The 19,181-nt window shown below is 39.8% G+C and overlaps 1 protein-coding gene across 10 annotated transcripts in view; it reads right to left on the bottom strand.

Moving 5' to 3' along the window:
* The window catches only part of RyR (Ryanodine receptor), a 34,195-nt gene that overhangs the window by 12,070 nt on the left and 2,944 nt on the right, over positions 1 to 19,181 (bottom strand). For 4 of the 10 annotated variants that reach the window (XM_066743503.1, XM_066743487.1, XM_066743496.1 and 1 more), the window contains exons 2-34: positions 18,600 to 19,157; positions 14,416 to 14,520; positions 14,212 to 14,310; positions 13,324 to 13,338; positions 12,474 to 12,551; positions 12,321 to 12,396; positions 12,113 to 12,225; positions 11,817 to 12,016; positions 11,544 to 11,726; positions 11,283 to 11,454; positions 10,993 to 11,162; positions 10,783 to 10,907; positions 10,334 to 10,704; positions 9,866 to 10,197; positions 9,053 to 9,784; positions 8,584 to 8,960; positions 8,282 to 8,490; positions 7,238 to 7,337; positions 5,749 to 5,947; positions 5,274 to 5,647; positions 4,935 to 5,166; positions 4,782 to 4,811; positions 4,506 to 4,647; positions 4,096 to 4,391; positions 3,473 to 4,006; positions 3,145 to 3,377; positions 2,951 to 3,053; positions 2,722 to 2,892; positions 2,321 to 2,436; positions 1,697 to 2,233; positions 733 to 1,554; positions 484 to 647; positions 51 to 216 (exon numbers count right to left, since the gene is read on the bottom strand). In XM_066743503.1, coding sequence (XP_066599600.1) covers positions 51 to 216; positions 484 to 647; positions 733 to 1,554; positions 1,697 to 2,233; positions 2,321 to 2,436; positions 2,722 to 2,892; positions 2,951 to 3,053; positions 3,145 to 3,377; positions 3,473 to 4,006; positions 4,096 to 4,391; positions 4,506 to 4,647; positions 4,782 to 4,811; positions 4,935 to 5,166; positions 5,274 to 5,647; positions 5,749 to 5,947; positions 7,238 to 7,337; positions 8,282 to 8,490; positions 8,584 to 8,960; positions 9,053 to 9,784; positions 9,866 to 10,197; positions 10,334 to 10,704; positions 10,783 to 10,907; positions 10,993 to 11,162; positions 11,283 to 11,454; positions 11,544 to 11,726; positions 11,817 to 12,016; positions 12,113 to 12,225; positions 12,321 to 12,396; positions 12,474 to 12,551; positions 13,324 to 13,338; positions 14,212 to 14,310; positions 14,416 to 14,520; positions 18,600 to 18,653 — 7,630 coding nt within the window. In that variant the 5' untranslated portion in view covers positions 18,654 to 19,157. The remainder of the gene's footprint in view (positions 1 to 50; positions 217 to 483; positions 648 to 732; positions 1,555 to 1,696; positions 2,234 to 2,320; positions 2,437 to 2,721; positions 2,893 to 2,950; positions 3,054 to 3,144; positions 3,378 to 3,472; positions 4,007 to 4,095; positions 4,392 to 4,505; positions 4,648 to 4,781; positions 4,812 to 4,934; positions 5,167 to 5,273; positions 5,648 to 5,748; positions 5,948 to 7,237; positions 7,338 to 8,281; positions 8,491 to 8,583; positions 8,961 to 9,052; positions 9,785 to 9,865; positions 10,198 to 10,333; positions 10,705 to 10,782; positions 10,908 to 10,992; positions 11,163 to 11,282; positions 11,455 to 11,543; positions 11,727 to 11,816; positions 12,017 to 12,112; positions 12,226 to 12,320; positions 12,397 to 12,473; positions 12,552 to 13,323; positions 13,339 to 14,211; positions 14,311 to 14,415; positions 14,521 to 18,599; positions 19,158 to 19,181) is intronic. The other 6 variants (XM_066743511.1, XM_066743550.1, XM_066743526.1 and 3 more) reach the window with 6 other exon arrangements.

Genomic DNA, 19,181 nt, shown 5'->3' with positions numbered 1-19,181 from the left:
TGCTTCAAAGTACCTTATCTAATTTTTCTATTGGAACTCATTGTGACTACCTTGTTCAATTACCGAGGAATCCGGCGCACATCGACCAAGTAGATCAACCAGGGTACAGTAAAAATTTAAAATAGCTGCACCAGTGTCGATATAATCTTCATCTTCGTCGGATTCTGGTAGAGGATGCTCGAATTGCATAGCAGCTCCTTCGGTTTCATCGTGTACCTATTGCAAAAGTTAAGTTCTTACTCAATTAGTACGACATATTCATGCAATCTGACACACACGCAAACACACATTTTAAACGATCTCAAACTCAAACGATACTATGATCCTCGCAGACAAAAGAATCTACTTTCAATTATTACTCTCTGAATCACTCATAGAATGCATTTGTGCAGTGTATACAACGAAAACTGATCATTATTATACTGGCTTAACAATTACATTGTTTCTGATAGAGTCGACGGATCTCTCACGTCAAGGACTTACCAAACTTACTTTTCTACGATCCGCGATGCGTTCTGACATCTTATTGGCATCAATAATAGCCCTCAACAATCCCTCTCCCTCACCTCGAAGCGCTGGTCCCAAACATTCTGGACGACGAATCAACAAACGAATGACCAAATTGGCATTTTCTTCAACGCTTTCGCCTAAACATATTAACAAGAATATTTCTATGATTCGTTGACTAGTTAGAGGTCGAGTCGTTGATAAAAATAAAAACTGACATCTTACCATTGACCCAGACGCAGAATCTCAAGAAATCCAGATATCGTTCACCTTCGACAGGATCCCATCCAAGATCTGGATAGCCTTTTTCAACCAATTCCGAGTTTGATTGGAGACCGCAGCGTGACAGATAGATAGCAATCTTCTCGAGATAATGTTCTCTCAAAGCAAGGGCCAATTCCGTGTTCTCCATCAGGGAGGAATAAGCCACGTCCAAAGGTGTCGATCCTCTGAGGGATGGTCTTGCCAGAAGAATATTACTGTTCTCCAGTAGAAAATCAAAATGATCAAACATGGCTTTTTGATTTTGTCTGGAAGTTCGACAAAAGTAGCAGAGGAAACGACAACAAGCTACAACCATCTCGTGGGACGTATCTTTTTCTTTGGAGCCTGGTTCACCCCCTTCTGCCGTTTGAGCCTGAGTCTGGGCGTCCGACTGTGCCTGAGCACGCCTACCAAGGGTATTCATCATGATAGCCATGACATTTTCGTGAATCCTCAAAACTCTGATCAAGTCAGGATGCTGAAAGAACGTGTGATTGTTCACCAGTTTCCACAATCTTTCCCTGACCAATTCCTCCTCCTCCTGAGACATTTGCACTGGTAGCAAGGCACGTATCTGGCTCAATCCGATCCACATCGACGCTACATCCTCCTTCGTTTTACTGTTTATAACGTACGTTTTCTCCAATGCCCTTATCAATTCCCCAACCGTATCGTATTGACGTACCAGCAAACTAAACATCTCACGAACCAATTTCGGTGTTTCGATCTGAGACTCCTCGGCCCATTTCACGATCGTGGCAATCAAAACCTTTCTAAATACCTCTGCAATGTTCGTTGAAAAAAAATAAATAAAAGAAGAAAGAACAAAGAAAAGAAATTATTATCGTTAAAGAGAGGAAGAGAGTTTTTTTTTTATTATTATTTGGTAAATTCATCGATGCATGAGTAATTCTATTGTGTATACCTTCTGGTGTTTTTTTCTCTGGTTCTGGCTCTACTTTGGGTTCTTCCTCAAGTTCCTTAACAGCATTGATGAAATTCAGTAAACGTTTCATGGCTCCTGGTTTTTCTATTTCCACCTCCTCGATTGCGGCGTCCGCAGCTTCTTGCAAAGCATGCAGGGATACGTAAGACATTAAGTCGTTGTGGAAATCATTCATCTTGGTTATCAGGTCCTCTCCGCAGGGACAATTTTCTGGGTCGTCGTCGAGATTCTTGAAACTGAGAATAGCGTTCATTTGCTCCCTCGGGGGACATCTGAACTCTCTGGTCTTTTTCGCTGCCACGGCAGATGGCAAATCGGACTGTTTAATATCGATATAACGACGAAGCTGATCCGTCTGTAATTCTCCTACAAAATCGTGGCTGAATGCAATTATAGACTCGACTCGATGGCGCTGTTGAATATCGTTAAGATGATGAAGAAGATAACACATTTGTAATTTCGCCCCTTCCGCCATTTTCATATGCAACAGACCCTTCCTGTGCTCATCCTTTCCCTCTACAATGGAGACAAAAAATAAAAATCCATTCGCAAATTAAATGCACTTCAATGTCGATAATTTCCAATAGTTATTATTTGATGTACCTCTGTCAAACGTGGGATCCCAGGTTTCAGGATTAATCATGATGAGCAGTTTGGATATATCCTCGTTCCTGAGCATCCCGACGAGAAGCAGTCGGTCTACGAGTTTCAGGAGAGGTCTGCAAATAGGATAAAATATAGAGTAACATGATTTACCACTGCGTGAAAAAGCAGCGTTGCTTCTATGCATAATACAGTTAGCTGTTAAACAAAGTTTAAAATATACGGCTTGTTCATTTGAGAATGAAAACTGTGCGGGCAAAATAATAATTAGAAGATATTTCATAGCTGTAGTGTTACGATCAAATGGATTTTAATTGCTTGCTTAGCGGCTTAGCTCGGCAGCGATCGGGAACGAGAGCCTGGCTCCGGCTAATCATCCCTAATTTATTCGGTCTACATACAGAAATAGATTTTCATTGCTGCCTCCTATGGGATCTCGATTGTGCACCTGGTTGACCTCCACTGCCTCGGCCAATGCCATCATCACGTAATCCCGAACAATGTCCAGTGGGAAGAAAGGGCTGTAGAGATTTCTGATGTTCTCGATACTCTGGTCACTGGAAGGAATTTCCCTTGATGGCAATTGATTAGTAGGGATTCACATCTAGCTTGGTATTATATTCTACTTACCTGATTTCGGTCATTTTCATTTGTGGCCTGACGGACTCTGTCTCCAAGTATCTCAGGCTGTGCCTCATTTCAGCGTCCTCGTACAAATCTTTCAGCTCCTGACCTGATTATGCAACAAAGAAAATGATCCCTAGTGAATCGATCGTACAGATAGAAGCGATGGTTAAAAATTTTTTTTTATTATACATATATACCGAGTGGTATGATAAATTCATTTTTGCAGACTTCCATAGTGGTCGCATGGGACTCCAGATGCAGAGCTATAAGCAAATCATAAAATCCTTGTCGCAAGGGTCCAGACATGTATTCTGCTCGAATAGCATAAAGCAGCTGTTTCTGGTCGACGTGTTGGCAGAGAGCATGGGCGGCTCTGTAATTCGACTGGTAGCACAAAGCTGCATACAAGGTTAACGTATGGGCGTGGAAACTGCAAATAGTTTAAGATTCAGCATATCAAAAAATTAATCGATCAAAGCTCTATTTGCAATGAAAATTTATTATTCTTGTTTAATGTATTAGTACCTCAGTAGTTTATCCATTTCGATAAGTTCGAGAATATCTATGCACCGATCTTCCTCGGGTATGTGTAACGCCAGCATGGAAATGGCATCTTCGCAGAGCATGGACCAGCCTCGAATGTCCGATAGCTTGAGTGCGTGTACTTGTAAGGACTGATTTGGTACCCTGGCCCATTGATGAGGCTTCAGGCACTGTACTTTGAGCCTCGGTGGAAATTGAGGTATGACGTGACGCTCGGAATTCTGCAAGACCGCGGCTGACAGTGGCAAGGTCGTCGAGGTTCTTCCTAACTCAATTTGTAGGATCTCCTTGCTGGTTGCTTCGACGAAAATAGCAGGGAACAGTTTGGTATCTGGCTCCATTTTAAATTTGTGACTGGTCTCTTTTCCTTCGCAAGTGAAGGACACCCAGCCAGTGGCGGTATCCACGAAACATCCCACGAACATTCCCTGGGACGCTCCTTTCCCAGAAGTATCCTGAGTGACTTCGTTGTAAAGTTCGTCAGCCCTTACCATGTAGCAACTCTGCCTGTCCACTCTGGAAAGAATAAAATTGCCTTTTCGTCAGGATTTTCGGTGCGGCCAGCATTTTCTTCCAATAGAATAATTTTCTCTCAGTCCACTCACTGTTCCACTGGACGCTCGCACTCGTCAATTATAAGAACGGAAGATTTACGGACGCGAGACAGGTTAAAGTCCTTGGCGTGCAAATGATATTGCGAGGTGACCCAGCCAACGTAAACGTGAGTCGGATCCTGACCTGGGAATATCCGTATACCATAGAAATACTCGTTCATCAATTTCAGGCACTCGGCGTCAAAGATCTCGTTTCCAATGGCCTCCACTCCAGTTCCGGTTAAGACAGACATGCTTTTCGGTGTATTGCGTTCTGGGATTTGAGGTGGTACCACTTTCAGATCGGTCTATATTACAAATTTCCGCATTTCGATTAACAATATTATTATTTTTTATCAATTTTTCTTATTCCATTATTTTATTCATATATCATCGACTTGAGAGTTATAGGTACTACTCACGTTCGATACGCGAACCTGCGGTCTTCCGACCAATTTATTAGTCTGGAAAGTTTTCGTGCTTTGCTCGGATACGTCCGATCGCATTTGGGGCTCGGGTGTTTTCGATTTTGCATCCGGCGACTTTGCTTTTCGCGAGAAGAATCTAAAACAATGGAATGATATAATGACTATTTGGTAAAAATGCGATGCAATAAGATAAACAAAAAATTGTACACTCTAGCTCTATATATATATATATATATATATATACAATATATAGCGAGAGTCAAGACTTACGCTGAATCTTCCATTTCTTTGCTAAGCTTGCTAACGAGATCATCATATATAATTTAGTGGATTTATCATTAATTTATTTACAAACATATCTTTGCTGCACTATTATTCATATAGAGCATATTTGAAAAAGGGAGAGCAAATGTTTGCTCTTACCGAAACGGCGAGCGACCACGTTTCTTCTTGTCGTCCTTAACGTCCCCGTTCATCTCTCCATATCCATTAATTTCGCCGTCGCTCGTCGCGTTGTTTAATGCATCGCTGCGCGAGCCATAAGTCGAAGCTTTCCTCGGTGGTCTGGATGGCTTGCTTCGTTGCATTGGTAAGGGAGATTCCTTCATCATATCGTCTGCTTCCACCGCGTCCTCCGAATAATTTCTCTGCAGACCTATATAGGTACCATAAGTCACGTATTACAAATAAAGCTTCGATAATTTATATTAAATACAAGATCGTTTGCTTTTTGACGTTTCTTCGACTTCGTCAAACGTATACCTTTAAGGTCGCTCATACTGAATCCAGATAACATAATTTGTTCCATTCGGGCCGACGGAGCTGATTGTTGGGCTTGCTCCACTTGCTCAGCCAGCAGCCTATGTTGTCGTATCTTTATATCCTGCCACCTTCGTATTTTCTCTCCTTCGGAGATGAAAGTCGACTGGCATATTACCGGTAGGGAAAGTCTCAAAAATTCCCAATTAGCTTTTTCCATAGTCTCGAACGTGTTGTGTGAGATTTTCAGACACGGAGGAGTATCAGAGCCTGCGGGAATTCTGGCTACGTCTATCCTCGTATCTATCATGTCATCTGTGTTCTCGAAAATTGGCTGATCCTTCGTGAACCAAAAAGTCACGGCTCGATTCATGTTCCTAAAAATGATGTAAAATTTGAAATAACTTCCGATGGAACTCGTTGAGATTGGCTTTGATTTATCCCTTGAAATTATTTAATTCTCAAAAAGTATACTGACACGCAAAATGGTTCGTATCCTTCTTGCAAACCGCAAGTTGTGAAAAATTTCAAGGTATTCACATCCTGGCCAAAAGTCAACTTTGCCTTTTGGCCAACGCCCAGAGTAAAAGCCGGTACAAACGAATCACCCTGTACATCGGCAAATGAAGTTTCGCCGCCAAGCGCATCCATCAATAATTCGCCGTTCAACGAGAAACCTATGTGATAAATAAATATAAATATAATAGTCCCTCTTTCTTTCTTCTAAAATATTCTTTGTGCAATTAGAACGAATAGTTAATTTAACGAAGATGCTTAATTTGACAAAGAAAATTATCTCGTTCAACATAAAACACTCCAAAGAATGTAATATTTTTTTTTTTGATAATTTGAGATTAAAACATTTATTCGTTCTTACCACCAATACAAACTTAATTAGTGCAAGACTAAGCGATACATAAGGCAAAAGTGACAAATGGCCTTGCTTGGCACTTATTAGAGAAACATATAAAAATGCAGGCATCAATCACGTGTGTCGATTATGAGTAAATATCATACACGTTAGATATTTTAAAGGTATTACATTCTTGACATTACATAACATAAGCGCGAGGGTAAATTTAATAAAATATTGTTGCGTTACATGCATGAGGTATAATTGTATAGTTAATGAAGAAACAACGTGAAATGCAAATTTTCGGCAAATTAAGTGGATTGAAGAACAAAGTAAAAAAAAACTATAAGAAAAAACACGTACACAATGTTATCAATGAATATAGATAAATATCGATGTATATATATGAGGGTTTGAATGATACATACGTCAGGACGAAAGAATTTATTAAAGTTTGTACTATTTTCGATCAACCCTTACGAATGGCGTGATCGTTTTCTGCAGATTAACAGAGAATAGACTTTAATTGAAATTGAAAGGATCTTACAATGGCGTTGATTACAGGATAGTACATTGAACATTTATTCACATCGTTATTTGGGGTCAGCCTTGACTGAGTTATAGTGATTAGTACGAATGAATGAAAGCACTGTCTTTGCTAATAATAACAGTATAACATCGAATAGAGTACTGGATACTGGAAGATATATTAAGCAATTATCTATCTATATTAATATAATTACATAGAGAATACAGGACATTGACCAGTTAATAAACATTGTATGCCTGGAAAAGACACGAAGGAAGCACTTTTTTAATGCACGGACAGAGAAAAGATTTTTTTTTAAAGACATAAACAGTCGAATTGAAACTTTCACGAGTGTTGACCAAGGTATGTCACAATTACATGAACCTAATCAGAGTAGCAGCAGCAAATGTACGAATGTGATGTAAGCTTGGAAAATTTGTGTCTGAGCAATAATTTACGCGTGGTATTTCATATACCTAATTATAAAAAATACGTGTATCCAGTAATCTATCGTTAGAATCAAATTATTTATATAATATAGCTTGAAATGGCAGCTGAAGCGTTCGCTTAAAGATTCCGTCTTACTAATCGTTTTGTCGATTAGATCCAGGAAAACACCGACAACATCTCCAACCTGCCATTGTTTGCCAAACGTTTCGGCGTTGCTCGAGTATACCTTTTCCTCCTTTAAAACAAAATTCAACCAGTTCAACATTTTCATTCGTAAAACGTCATAGACCATGAATTATAATAGCACAGTATCATTGAAATAATAATTTTGTAGACCCCCACGTATTATATATACTATAAATATACATGTAAACCTTAAATATTATTTATAATTCCGAAAGAGAATTGATACTGCAGTACGCGGACGTTATCGGTTTTGTGCAGTGTATATAAAATCTTTTCAGAAAGATCAATGAAATAAGACAAAATTAAGAGATTGCAAGTGTCAAAACGAAAAGTACAATGATTCCTATATGTATAAAGAGTATACGCTACGCGTGACTGATCGATCGACTTTTATTCGTCTTTTCACAGAAAGATGCAAATAAAAGAAAAAAAAACTCAAATGAACATAAGGAAACATAGAGCGAAACAAGGACAAGAGCATTGGCTTGTGTGTGTTATATGTGTAGGTGTGTGTGTGTGCGCGAGTGTATATATATGTAAACAAAAATGTTTATTGAACCTCTAATGGCTATATTGGGAAATAAGATTCTTACTGATGGTTCTGTCTGCGACGTCAATGAAACAGCCAACTACATCGCCCACTTGGTATTTGTGACCGAATGTTTCGATGGTACCAGCGTGTACCTTAGTCACCTGACATTCACGATCATTTTATGGATTACTCAAGTTTTTTTCGTATTTCGCTACTGGAAAGCACGCTATAATCACGTTAGGGATACCCATACCTTTCGATCTAACTTTCACCTATCATTGTCAATTTTGCAGAATTTTGATCTTTTTCTAAAAGATACGCATGCCCTTCGAGCCATACTCTCCTTAATTAAATCACTTCACTTATCACTTCAAATCGTCCAATTAATAAAGTATAATAATATACACTTGGGTATAGAGATGAGTTCTAAGAGTAAAGTCTAATGAAAAAATTATACTTACGTTGTAACCATCGAAAGCCCATGTATTTTCATCGTTTCCCAGCATACCACCTGGTGCGCAATCAGCCTTGGCCCAACCAACTCGCATAGGGCCGGCTGTCAGCACTTCAAATTCAAAGTACCACTTGCCACTGCTGACAGCATAGTGTTTCTCTGCTCTATAAGTTCTGAAGTATAATTGTCGTAATCTGTTTGCTTCCAGAAGTAAGGCTATAATGAGAACGGGTCGTTAGGATTGTTTGGGGATTTTTTTGCGCTTGCAAAATTATATGAAAGAAATTTGTGTTATTTATGATACCGCACCTTCGTGCTGTTCACCAGTTGGCGGATCCAACATGTATCCATAAACTAAGAGCGTACGAACGGTTTCGCTAGCAGTATCACGGTTAGCCTTCTTGATAGCCTCGTCGACTTTGGGATATGGAACGAGATGTGGACTTCTTCTCATTTCAGAATCCTCGTTCAATCCATAAGTCCATCCTTGGCTGATCCTTTCTTTGGCCCACAAATTATGAGTATTTTCAGCTAGCTGATCCACCAATTCTTCCATTTTTGGCGTTAGACTGATGGCACTTAGATCCAAAGGTGCTGGCTTGTATCCACTACTTTGTAGAAAAGGCTCGTTTGGCAATCGCAATGTTTTTATCCGAGATGGCGGCTTATCCATGGTAATGTAATATCTAAAATTGCAGAGTTCGTGGGGATTTGAAAGTCGATAAAAATGAGGACAAATTCTGATTATTGTGTCGCGAGATGAAACGCAAACTCTTACCCCAAAGCTAAAATAGTTTTTAATGTCTGAACTGCCAACTGTGTGTCGTAACGTTTTTCAGCTGCCGGTAGTCTCTCAAATTGCACGATGCACGGATGAATCTTTCTCAAATCATCCCTCTGTTCTCCAAAAATCCAGCCAGCTTCGATTTTGTTCATGGCCCACATCTCGTGAATGTTTTCAGCCAGTTTATCCCTGATCTGTTCTACGTAAGCAGGTAAATTAATCATGGAGGTGTCGACGGGAGCTGGTACAAAAGCTGTGTCATCTTCCACGAGCCAAGGTCCTGCTAGAACCACTTTGTTCATATTTCCAAAGTAAAAACACGGATCCAAAGAGAGGATTTGCTGAGGCAGCAGACTCTCCACCAATGGTGAGAAATCTTCTGGTGGTTGGAATTTCAGTCGACCGTGATCACCGCCGAGGAGAAAACGACAGGACAACTTGGAGGAGCAGCTAATCGCTGGGAAGAACATTCCGTCCAGGTTGAAATTTCTGAAGGAACCGGAAATCTGCGTTCCATTGAAGGCGAAGCTTATCACGGGAACCGTCAAATCCAGGGCACAGCCAATCACGTCGCTTTTTCTAATATAAGGCTCCGTTGCATCCTGGACCACCTGAGTCTTTCTCCCACCGGTCCATAAGTAAGCACCGTCAAATCCAAAAGAGTACAGGTCATCGCCTACTCCATTTCCACCCCATTTCTCACCTCCTCCTGGATAAGGCATGTATCTGTCCAAAAGATTCGAAACCGTTCAAGGTGTATTTTCTTGTATTTAGAAGAAAAAAAAAATTCAAACTCAGTTTACTTACCCAGTGGTATTGGCCCAGCCTATTCTCAAATGCGGCGTCATGTGAGTAGTTTGTTCGATGTGATCTACCGTTACTTCAAAGTACCATTTTTGATAGAGAGCAGATCCTTCTACTCTGCCGACGAATATATTTGGCCTGATGCTCGCTACATGGTCCACGAGTTGCGTTTGGAGCAGTAAATTTTTTCCAGGTAATAGAAAATCACAGATATTGTTTTGGGAGGAACGAACGGCGACTCCATTACCAACGCAAAGAGAACAAAGGACATCCAGTACTTTAGGGTCCCTCCCATGTTTTTCCAAAAGTGAGATAATTACCTTAATGTGCTCGTCCTGTGTGGGAAAATTAATTAAATGTCAAACGTACACTTTTTTCTTTCTATGTATTCACAATTTATATATTTATCTATAAATTTTGGGACATGCTGACAGACGTCGACTTGGCGTAGTTTGATAATATTTTGCTCACCCTCATCATGTTCAAAGCTTCCGGTGAATCTATGAGAACGCAATGCAGTACATCGAGCATTCCGGTACCTTCGCTGGAAGCCTGCGAGCCCAATCGACTGAATAGCCAGTTTAGTCGATTGCTATTGGCAAACTGGGCACAATTGGTATGGTTCCCTTTAATGATGGCTGCTAACAATTGATACAGATAGCCAGAGATTTGGTCCCAAGCTTGACCACTTTCATCGCCGGAAAGGGCGACTAGAAATCCTTGAGACGTGATAACGTTGATCTTATCGATAGCTTCTAAAATAAGATTTAGAATCCCTTCCTCCTGGAACAGATCCTGCCTATTCCGCAATGCCCGAAAACGATTTTGCTTCTCCTCGTGTTCTGTACGTATAAATGACAAATCGTTAAAAATTTCATTCAACAAATCGGTCGCAATTAATTCATATTAAAAATTCCTACCCATATCATCCTCCGGCTGAGCAAAATAATTGATTAAATCCTCCAAACACATAACCATCTCGTTCAAATTCACGTTCTGGAAGAACATTGATGCTCGTCTATCCACTTGCAAATTCTCTAGGCCTCTAAAATGTATTTGGTTGAAATTAAACATTCTATACCTTCTTACATATGCTATATGTATATGCATAAGGAATATGATACACTCACATAATGAACTGGGTGAATAAACTGCTACATTTTCTGATAACACGAGCAGTCCTGGACTCTTCCTCCTGAGATCTCGAAAAGTCCAATCCATCGTCCATTTTTCCCTCTTCGTGCAGAACCGCCTGCTTCTCTTCCACCTTTCCAACACCCTTCTTCTTCGTCTCGTATGACTAAAATAACCAAAAAGAAAGAAATCGATCGTTTGTTCATGGATATATAAGAGGGGATTTTTTTTTTTCGTGTTTTCCCTCTCTACTGTATTTTATTAGAAAATCAACAGATTTTCATACCTTGTACGAGACCCAGAGGCACGTAGTGGCATGCTGCATAATGACAGTAGAGTCACCATATTTAATAATAGGTAATCCAATAACTTCAAGATCCTTATCTTCTAGAACAATTTTTTGATCGTCCTTCTCCTGTCGTAGCCAGAACGTCGAGGTTTCAATCGTGGCTTCGTTCCTTCGAGGGAATGACATTCGCATTTAGAATTCACGTTCCCTAACGATGATAATCACGACCTTTGAACTTATCTAAAAATAAGTACTTACCTATCGACCAGATATAGCTCATTGTTTTCCTTTACAGCCAAGTAACGACCAGTGGTCAGGTGCCTTATCCTCATTGGGTGCAGCCAATTGATAAAGCCTCCGGCCCACTTGGTCCTCGCGAGCTCCAACCTCCACAAGGATCGTGCTTGACTCATCACGCTTCCACCTTCGTAAATAACTAAACTACGAATAATAATTACAAGCATCCAATTAATACTTCGATCGGTCGATCCTCGCACGCGTTGGAAAGTACAAAATAGTTATATTATATACTTTTGACCGGTCGCTGTACTCCATGTTGAAGGTATGGTGAGGCACTCATCGCCTCCGTGAAAAAAGCGTAGTACATCACCGCCAAAAACGTAACCGACATATTTCATTCTACTTATTCCTGTGCCGTAAGGCTGAACGGACCAATGTGTCACGTGAAACGAGGCGTTTACAACCGAAAGATCATTTTCCTTCGTGGTGTGCTGAAAGAGGCCAGCAAACAATTGTCTATCCCATTACCATTCCATTAAAAAGTAATAGTATATAATATTAGGAGAGAAAGAAAAAGAAACTCTTACCAAATATCTTTCAGTAGCTACGGATACCAAAATAAGATCGTCACCAACGCGCACTTTTTCACCCTCTGACCTCTGCTTCGATGCGGGATGAACCGTCCACCAGCAGGCCTCTCCTAAATTTGACAAATTCAAATCTCTTATAGTGCCATGTGTTACGACGTTTTCAGTAAGCAGCAGCTATTATTTTTTTTAAATTCCATCAACGAACCATGAGAATGTTCCTGCAACCCAACGTCGAAAGCAAGCTTGTCGTTCGAGGAACTCGTTGATAAACACGCCAAATACTGCAGATTAACATTACTATTATTATATCGTTAGCCAATTGAAATCTATAATGCTCCGACTACCGATCAATACTGACCATGTCACTGTTCTGATGCCTCAAAAGAATGGCATTGCCGTATAACAAGGTTCTGTGGCCAGATCCAGTTCCTTTTCCCTACAAAATAAATACTTCATAAAAGCTGAAGACGGTTGCTCAATTTGTGTACCTGAGACTTTTCATTCATCAAATAGATTCGAAAATCATTGAAATTAGAAAAAGAATAGCTGGAAAAAATGACAAGTCTATAAAGCGTACTGCTAAGAGAAGGCCATATAGAAGATAAGTACGTGATAAAAGTTACGTACGTGGTGTTAAATACAGAAGCAAAAGGGTATATACTATGCGTACAAACGAACGTGTAAGCGTCAAAGATTAACCCTTAAAGTGTCGTTTGTCTTGATTTCTGACAACCGCAGTTACTATTTCGCGTATTTACATGCCTATAATTTTCACCTCAATGTACATACATATAGATTTCAAAGAAAATGATGAAACCTTTATGACTCTTAAGTATGGGGTATGGTTGAAGGTTGATTCGATAAATTCTTTAGGTGAAAATGTATCCTGTATACACCCATCAACTATTCATCAATTTCAAAGACTTAAAATTTTCTGTATATAAATTTAAGGGAGTGTGTTTTATGTACACTTTAAGGATTAATCAGGGCAAGAAAAATATATTAGATAACGAGATGAGTATCGAGAAAATTCGTTATCAAAGCATATCCTTCAGATTAATTGGATCAAATGATGAGATATGTTACAGCGTGAGCATAAAAGAAATGCGTCGAGTATTAATCGCGAGACACAATAAGCAAATGGATGACTTTTACCCAAAGCACGAGTTTAACGAATCCTGCAAAGTGGCTCTTAAGGAAATACTTACTAAATTTTCTTGCTGCTGCAAACAGAAACATAAGGAGACGTAAATCATCGTTACCATATTTCGCTCGTGTAGGTGATAAGTTTGTGCTTAAAGTACAGTTTCTGACTCGACAGCGACGAGAGCGAATTTACAAATTATTAGTGATGCTCTCTCTCTTTTTTTTTTTTTTTTTTTTATTCTCACACAGTGATTTTTGTCTATTTTTACACACATAGAAGAGATGCGTAACAAGATTGACAAGAGATAATGGTACAAGAAAATGATACAAGAGACAGATATATAAGAAAGACAGCAAAAAACGGGAACGTATATAAGGAGGTGCAGTGAAGAATAATTGGTGTATGTTGAATCGTGTGACTACATGAACGCATGCTATACGTATACAATTATCGGATAATGGAAGAAGAGGGGAAGGGAAGGGTGTAATGGAAAAGGGAGGGGGTGTGCACGTGCGAATGCAATCAGAACGTTAATCCGACCGTTTGCATGAAAATGGCTCGAACTACTCGTTGATGATTAAGAGCTAGACGTACAGTAGAGCAGGCCACACTCGCATCTACCTTTTAGGTATAAATGTTTGGTAGATGCGGAACAAACACGTCAGACTGACTCAAGTTCGTTTCCTGCATCTGACGTAAAACCAAATGAGCGGACTTTATTATGATATTATATACCTATACATTATATTAAACTTATGGCCCACTCCTACGCAGATCGAGTATACTCTGACATTTGAAGAACCGAATCAGAGCATATCACGAGGGTCAAGTATTCCATTTAATGTCAACAAGAGACATTGCGTATATATATGTATATATATATATATATATACATATATATATACTATAGTGTTTTTGTATAGTATTAAAGGAGAAATTTTTACGTTACCGTCTCGGATCCAGCCGCTGTGACCAGCTCTTGCAAAGCCCTCACCGATAGAGCTTGTTCTATTACAAAGACACATTGAGATAGATCCGGTGGGATGTTCTGAAAAATAGTGAAATTTATGGGAAATTCTTGAGAGATAATAAATGTAATATAATATTTTCTTTGGAAAATAATGTCCAAGAGAATTCTTATATACATAAATACCTTGTCAGCAATATTCTCTAGAAAGCAGTGTCGATTTCCAAAGCCTTCTGCTGCTAGACATACCCTCTCCCCTGTAGCAGTGCAAGAAAGACATACCATGTCCTCCTGCAAATTTTATTTCACAGCCAAAGTTTACAGGCAGTTGCGGTGCATGCTTATACATGTAAAGGGCTATTATTATTAAAGAGACAGTGACCTGTATCGATCGCACCCACCCGAAGTATAGGCCTAGAAATTTCTTAACGATTCTACTATGCGCACTATATATGTGTATATATATATATATATATATAGTATATATGTCAAGCCCGCCAAGCCCTAAACATTATCTCAGCTTTAATAAATTGTAATAGAGCGCAACAGGTGAAGAAAGATAGCATCCTCCTTGTATACACACACACATATATATGTATATATATATATATAAACTATGTATACTATAATTATAAATGTTATATGCTTTCTTAAATTTATTTCTGCAGATAATGAACGTTGAGTGTTTCTACATACTTATGTGCATGTATATACGTATAGAAATCAGCAGGTATGAGAAGGATGCCAAAGCAAGCGAACGATTCACAATAATGGTATTTGCAAAATAATGAAATATATAATGTAGGCCAAGTAGCAGATGCTTCGTTGCGTGCCAGAACCAATTTGGCCGACGCGACGGGGCCGACCTGAAGAATGTATGCGCGAAGACGGGATCGAGGTATCTCCGAGGAAATGCTTTTATCATCCCCGAGCTTTTCCACGCTATCGCATCGGAGAATCTATGCGCTCGTGCCCCAACCAAGTCGAGATAACCTTTCAATTTCTCTCCTCTTGCTGCTTTTGCATTCCCTATACAATAGATCCATTCTCTTCTTCTTTAATTATATCCTACATATACGTATATTCATCACGATATTGTAAAATGCAATGAATAACGACGCAGATATGTTACATGTGTTGGTACGGAGTAAATTAACATAACACCGCGTTGTACGACGATTCTCTGTGCGAGAAACACGCAACTTTTCCTCCGTAAAATAACAAGAATTCTCCTTTTCACACGCAAACATTTCAACCAGAAGAAAATTGATAATTTTAGACTTAGAGTTATGTTATATAGTTTACTAATGATCCGACGTTCGAGTCTTTGCTCGACTGCATCGTCCGACGTCTAGTCAAGTGAACTAATACTATATTGCTTTTATCGTATACACCTGAGAAACGATCGAATAAGAAACGGTGCTGCCGGTGAGGTCAAGGGTAGAGAGGTCGAGTTCTATGTACAAGTAAATAGTTCCGTGACTGGTCGCTCCGCTCCTAAGATCGTAAATCATTGTAGCTTGTAAGAAAACGTTGAACGTTCTTGAGGGAAAGAGCTGGATTTTCACGGTGAGAGATGGTGCAACAGTACGGCCATGCACCTAATTAATTTATCGACCTTCCAAGACACCCTTAAATTTCATACACCATTCTTCCTCTTATTATTCCTCTATTCAGACTCCTATAATTAGAACTTGTAATTACTCTCGAGTGATTTCGCTATGAGGGTTGAGGCTTGCAGGGGATTTAATCGATGTCGTCCCATAATAATTAGCACAATCCATGCAATGTACACCATAGATGACCCGTGACTCTTATTTTTTTCTCTTACACGTTATCCTGCTGCTTTTGCAAAGTGTTAGACTATTTTCTATACGATCTGACAATTTTTTTTACACTTTATCTTTAACGAAAAAGTAAGCTCTATTGATCACGGAAAACAATACGCCATCGATATCTAAAATTAACTGCATCATGTTACTTGATGAGCAGCAAAGCAGCAATGACGTTATATATATATATATATATATATATACAGCTGTACGTGTGCGTGTCTTATACTTTATCTACCAATACTAATTAATTCTAATAAATATTTACCCTTTTTAAGAAATTTGTTGATGTAGTACGACACGAATCAAGTCATTTATTTAATTGCTAATTTGCTAATCGAATCGAAAGTTATATAGTTTGGTCAGGGCCAGTTTCACGTTGTAGCAAAATTTTCAAGAAAGAACTTACTTCCTTCCCTTCCTTCCCTGTCAAATATTCCCTGCGATGTTTACGATCATGATTTGGAAATTCAGTAGTAGCCACTGATAAATATAAAATGCGGCTCTAATTGAAAATATAAAAATTCAAAATTAAAGACAAAATGGTTACTTATTCGGATGACCCTAAAGAAATAAGGTGAAGTGGCATTTTGATAATGTTCAGTTTAACTTCTATTTCTCGCATTCATTTTAACACACAACCCTCTCTTTCTCCTGCGCATTAATTTTCAAATAACGATAAATTAAATATTAATAATAGAGAAAATACGGTAAAAATGGAAGTATGCGAAGATAGTGAAAGCCCGCAAAGACATGGACAAGACACAAACCAGCAGGCGTCTTCTCGAAGAAAACAGTGCAAATGTACTTCAAATAACAAGAGAGAAAGACTACGACTGTCACAGAATCCGTACATCATATTTTATCTGAAAATGTTGTCTTCTTCTTTGAAAAATGGATATAGAAGAGTCCCGGATGTTGCTCGCGAGGCTGGGAAGCAATGGAACGCTCTGCCAAATGAGGAGAAACAAAAATATATACGATTGGCAGAGATGTGTAGAGAAAATCGAGGCAGACGAGGAAGAAAGTAGAAGAAAAATTAGTCATAAATCTCAAAAACGAATAAACTAATCCAACTCTTTCCTTCTCAAAAGTCCCGTGATACGTCAGTGAAATTATGAGAAACAGAGTAACGTCATAAATTCTTTCGAACCATATATCACATATTGTCAGATTTATTTAATCGATAGCTACATTTAACCGATAAATCCCTGTGTGTTAAATTGGTAATCCTTGTATATTAAACCGTACTTGTCAATAAAAATAGAAAAATATGAAATTTAAATAAGCAATGAGCCATATTGTTGAATCAATTATTGAAAGAGTTGTGCGCGATTTTCTATTCGGATGACCGAGCCGATGAGAAAGGTTTAACAGAAGGCGTTAATGGTAACGATGAATTGGATGAATATTTATGGCGTGTGACTGCAAAGAACGACTAAATAAGTAGCATACGGGTGAGAGCGAACAGTGCGAACACGCGTCAACCGGAGGTGGCCGAGCGTCAAATAGGTGCAGGCCGCGAAAGCTCAAGGTCATAGCCAGCTAGCTACCCTCGGTCGCTAAGCGATCGCTTGATCCTTCCAGAGCCAAAGGAGGTCAAGGTCGCTCGGTATGAGAACTTTAAGTGCTTCCATTATTCACTAAAGCTCCCCTTCTATCTTTTTTCGTCACAACACCGGTGTGCACCCTTTAACCGATCAAGCGTAACTTTTCTTCAACGCAATTCTCATCTGTGCATGGAACGAAGCTGGATAACCATCTGCATTAATTTACTAAAAGGAAGGAAAAAGAAGAGGAGAGAAATTGAGATATTAAAACATTCACGCGAAAATCCACCACAAGTTTCTCTCATCCAGAATTTATTCCCTGACTGATGACTATACGGGAGGGATATCAGCTCTTCGCAAAGAAAGTATAGCAAAAGTAAGTAATAATACTGTAGGTACATATTATGTGTATTTACTACGTAAAAATAGAACTGTAATTTCTTTAAAGTAAATAAAAGAATAATGTAATATATATATATATATATATATATATATATGTATTGAAAATAGAAGTACGATATACGATGAAAAGCGTGAAAAACGAGTAAATAGAGTGAAATTGCAATTGCATTGTGTTGTGGCGGGTCGGTAAGTAGTAAGTCGTAGCGCGTGCGGGGTGTGTGGTATGTAGTACAACGACGATCGGTACAGGCCAATGTTTACGAATGAGCGAGTAAACGGGAGAAAAGTGACGAAGCGACTGACAAGTTGAAGCCAGTCATTATTCGGTAGTGAGCGCCCTATTCGGTCCGCCGCTCACGTCGCGTGCTTGGGAGCCTAGGCTATATAGGAGGGAGGGGGGATGCGAGGAGTGAAAGTTAACCCTTTGAAAAAAAGTTAGATGAGTAAAGGGATCGAGAGTTAATAACTGTTTTAACAGAGCGATCGATCGGGCGAGATGCGTCGTCTATATAGTCTAGATATAGAGGTTACAGTAATAGAGGAGTAAATTTGGCCAAACTCACCCTCTTGGAAAAGTTAGACTCACCGTGCGGAGGAATGATACGTCATCCTGCTCGGATCCCCCCTCGCTATCGGCCATCCTGCGGCTGATTCTCAGCCAGCGGATCCAATAGCTTGCTGATGATCACTGACGAGGATCCCCCCTCTCCTCTACTCTACTCGCGTACTCCTTTATACAGTGAGTAGTTATCCTGCTGGAACCCGGCGTGGCTGGTCAGACTGCGCGGCCACCAATTGGCATCTTGCGCCAATGTTGTTGTCTCTCTCTCTCTCTTGCTCCAACCGTCTCTCTTTTTCTCCTGCTGATTTTATCACTGTGCGGCGTTACTGAGGCTGATTCTACGAAGGCTCAGCTATTTCTCTCAGGGCTGACGGGCTCTCTCTCTCTCTCTCTCTCTCCCTCTGTCTTTCCTTTGGAACACGCTGTAACTCGTCACGCACGTTGCCACGAGCGGGTCGCGCCGCCGACGACGCAGCTCTCGCACCACCACCAGCCAGACCACCTTGGTTCGAGCTGCCTGCCTGCCTAGTGCCTGCCTATCTGCCTCTGTCACCCTTGTCCCCACCCCCCTCCTTGGAAATCCTGCGCACGCGTCAAAATCCCCTT

This window comes from Prorops nasuta, unplaced genomic scaffold (assembly GCF_024137725.1).
Source record: "Prorops nasuta isolate Cenicafe-Biocafe unplaced genomic scaffold, Cenicafe_Pnas_1.2 PNAS00002, whole genome shotgun sequence".
In the NCBI taxonomy this organism is placed as follows: Eukaryota; Metazoa; Arthropoda; class Insecta; order Hymenoptera; family Bethylidae; genus Prorops; species Prorops nasuta.
This window is presented reverse-complemented; position numbering and strand designations above follow the sequence as displayed.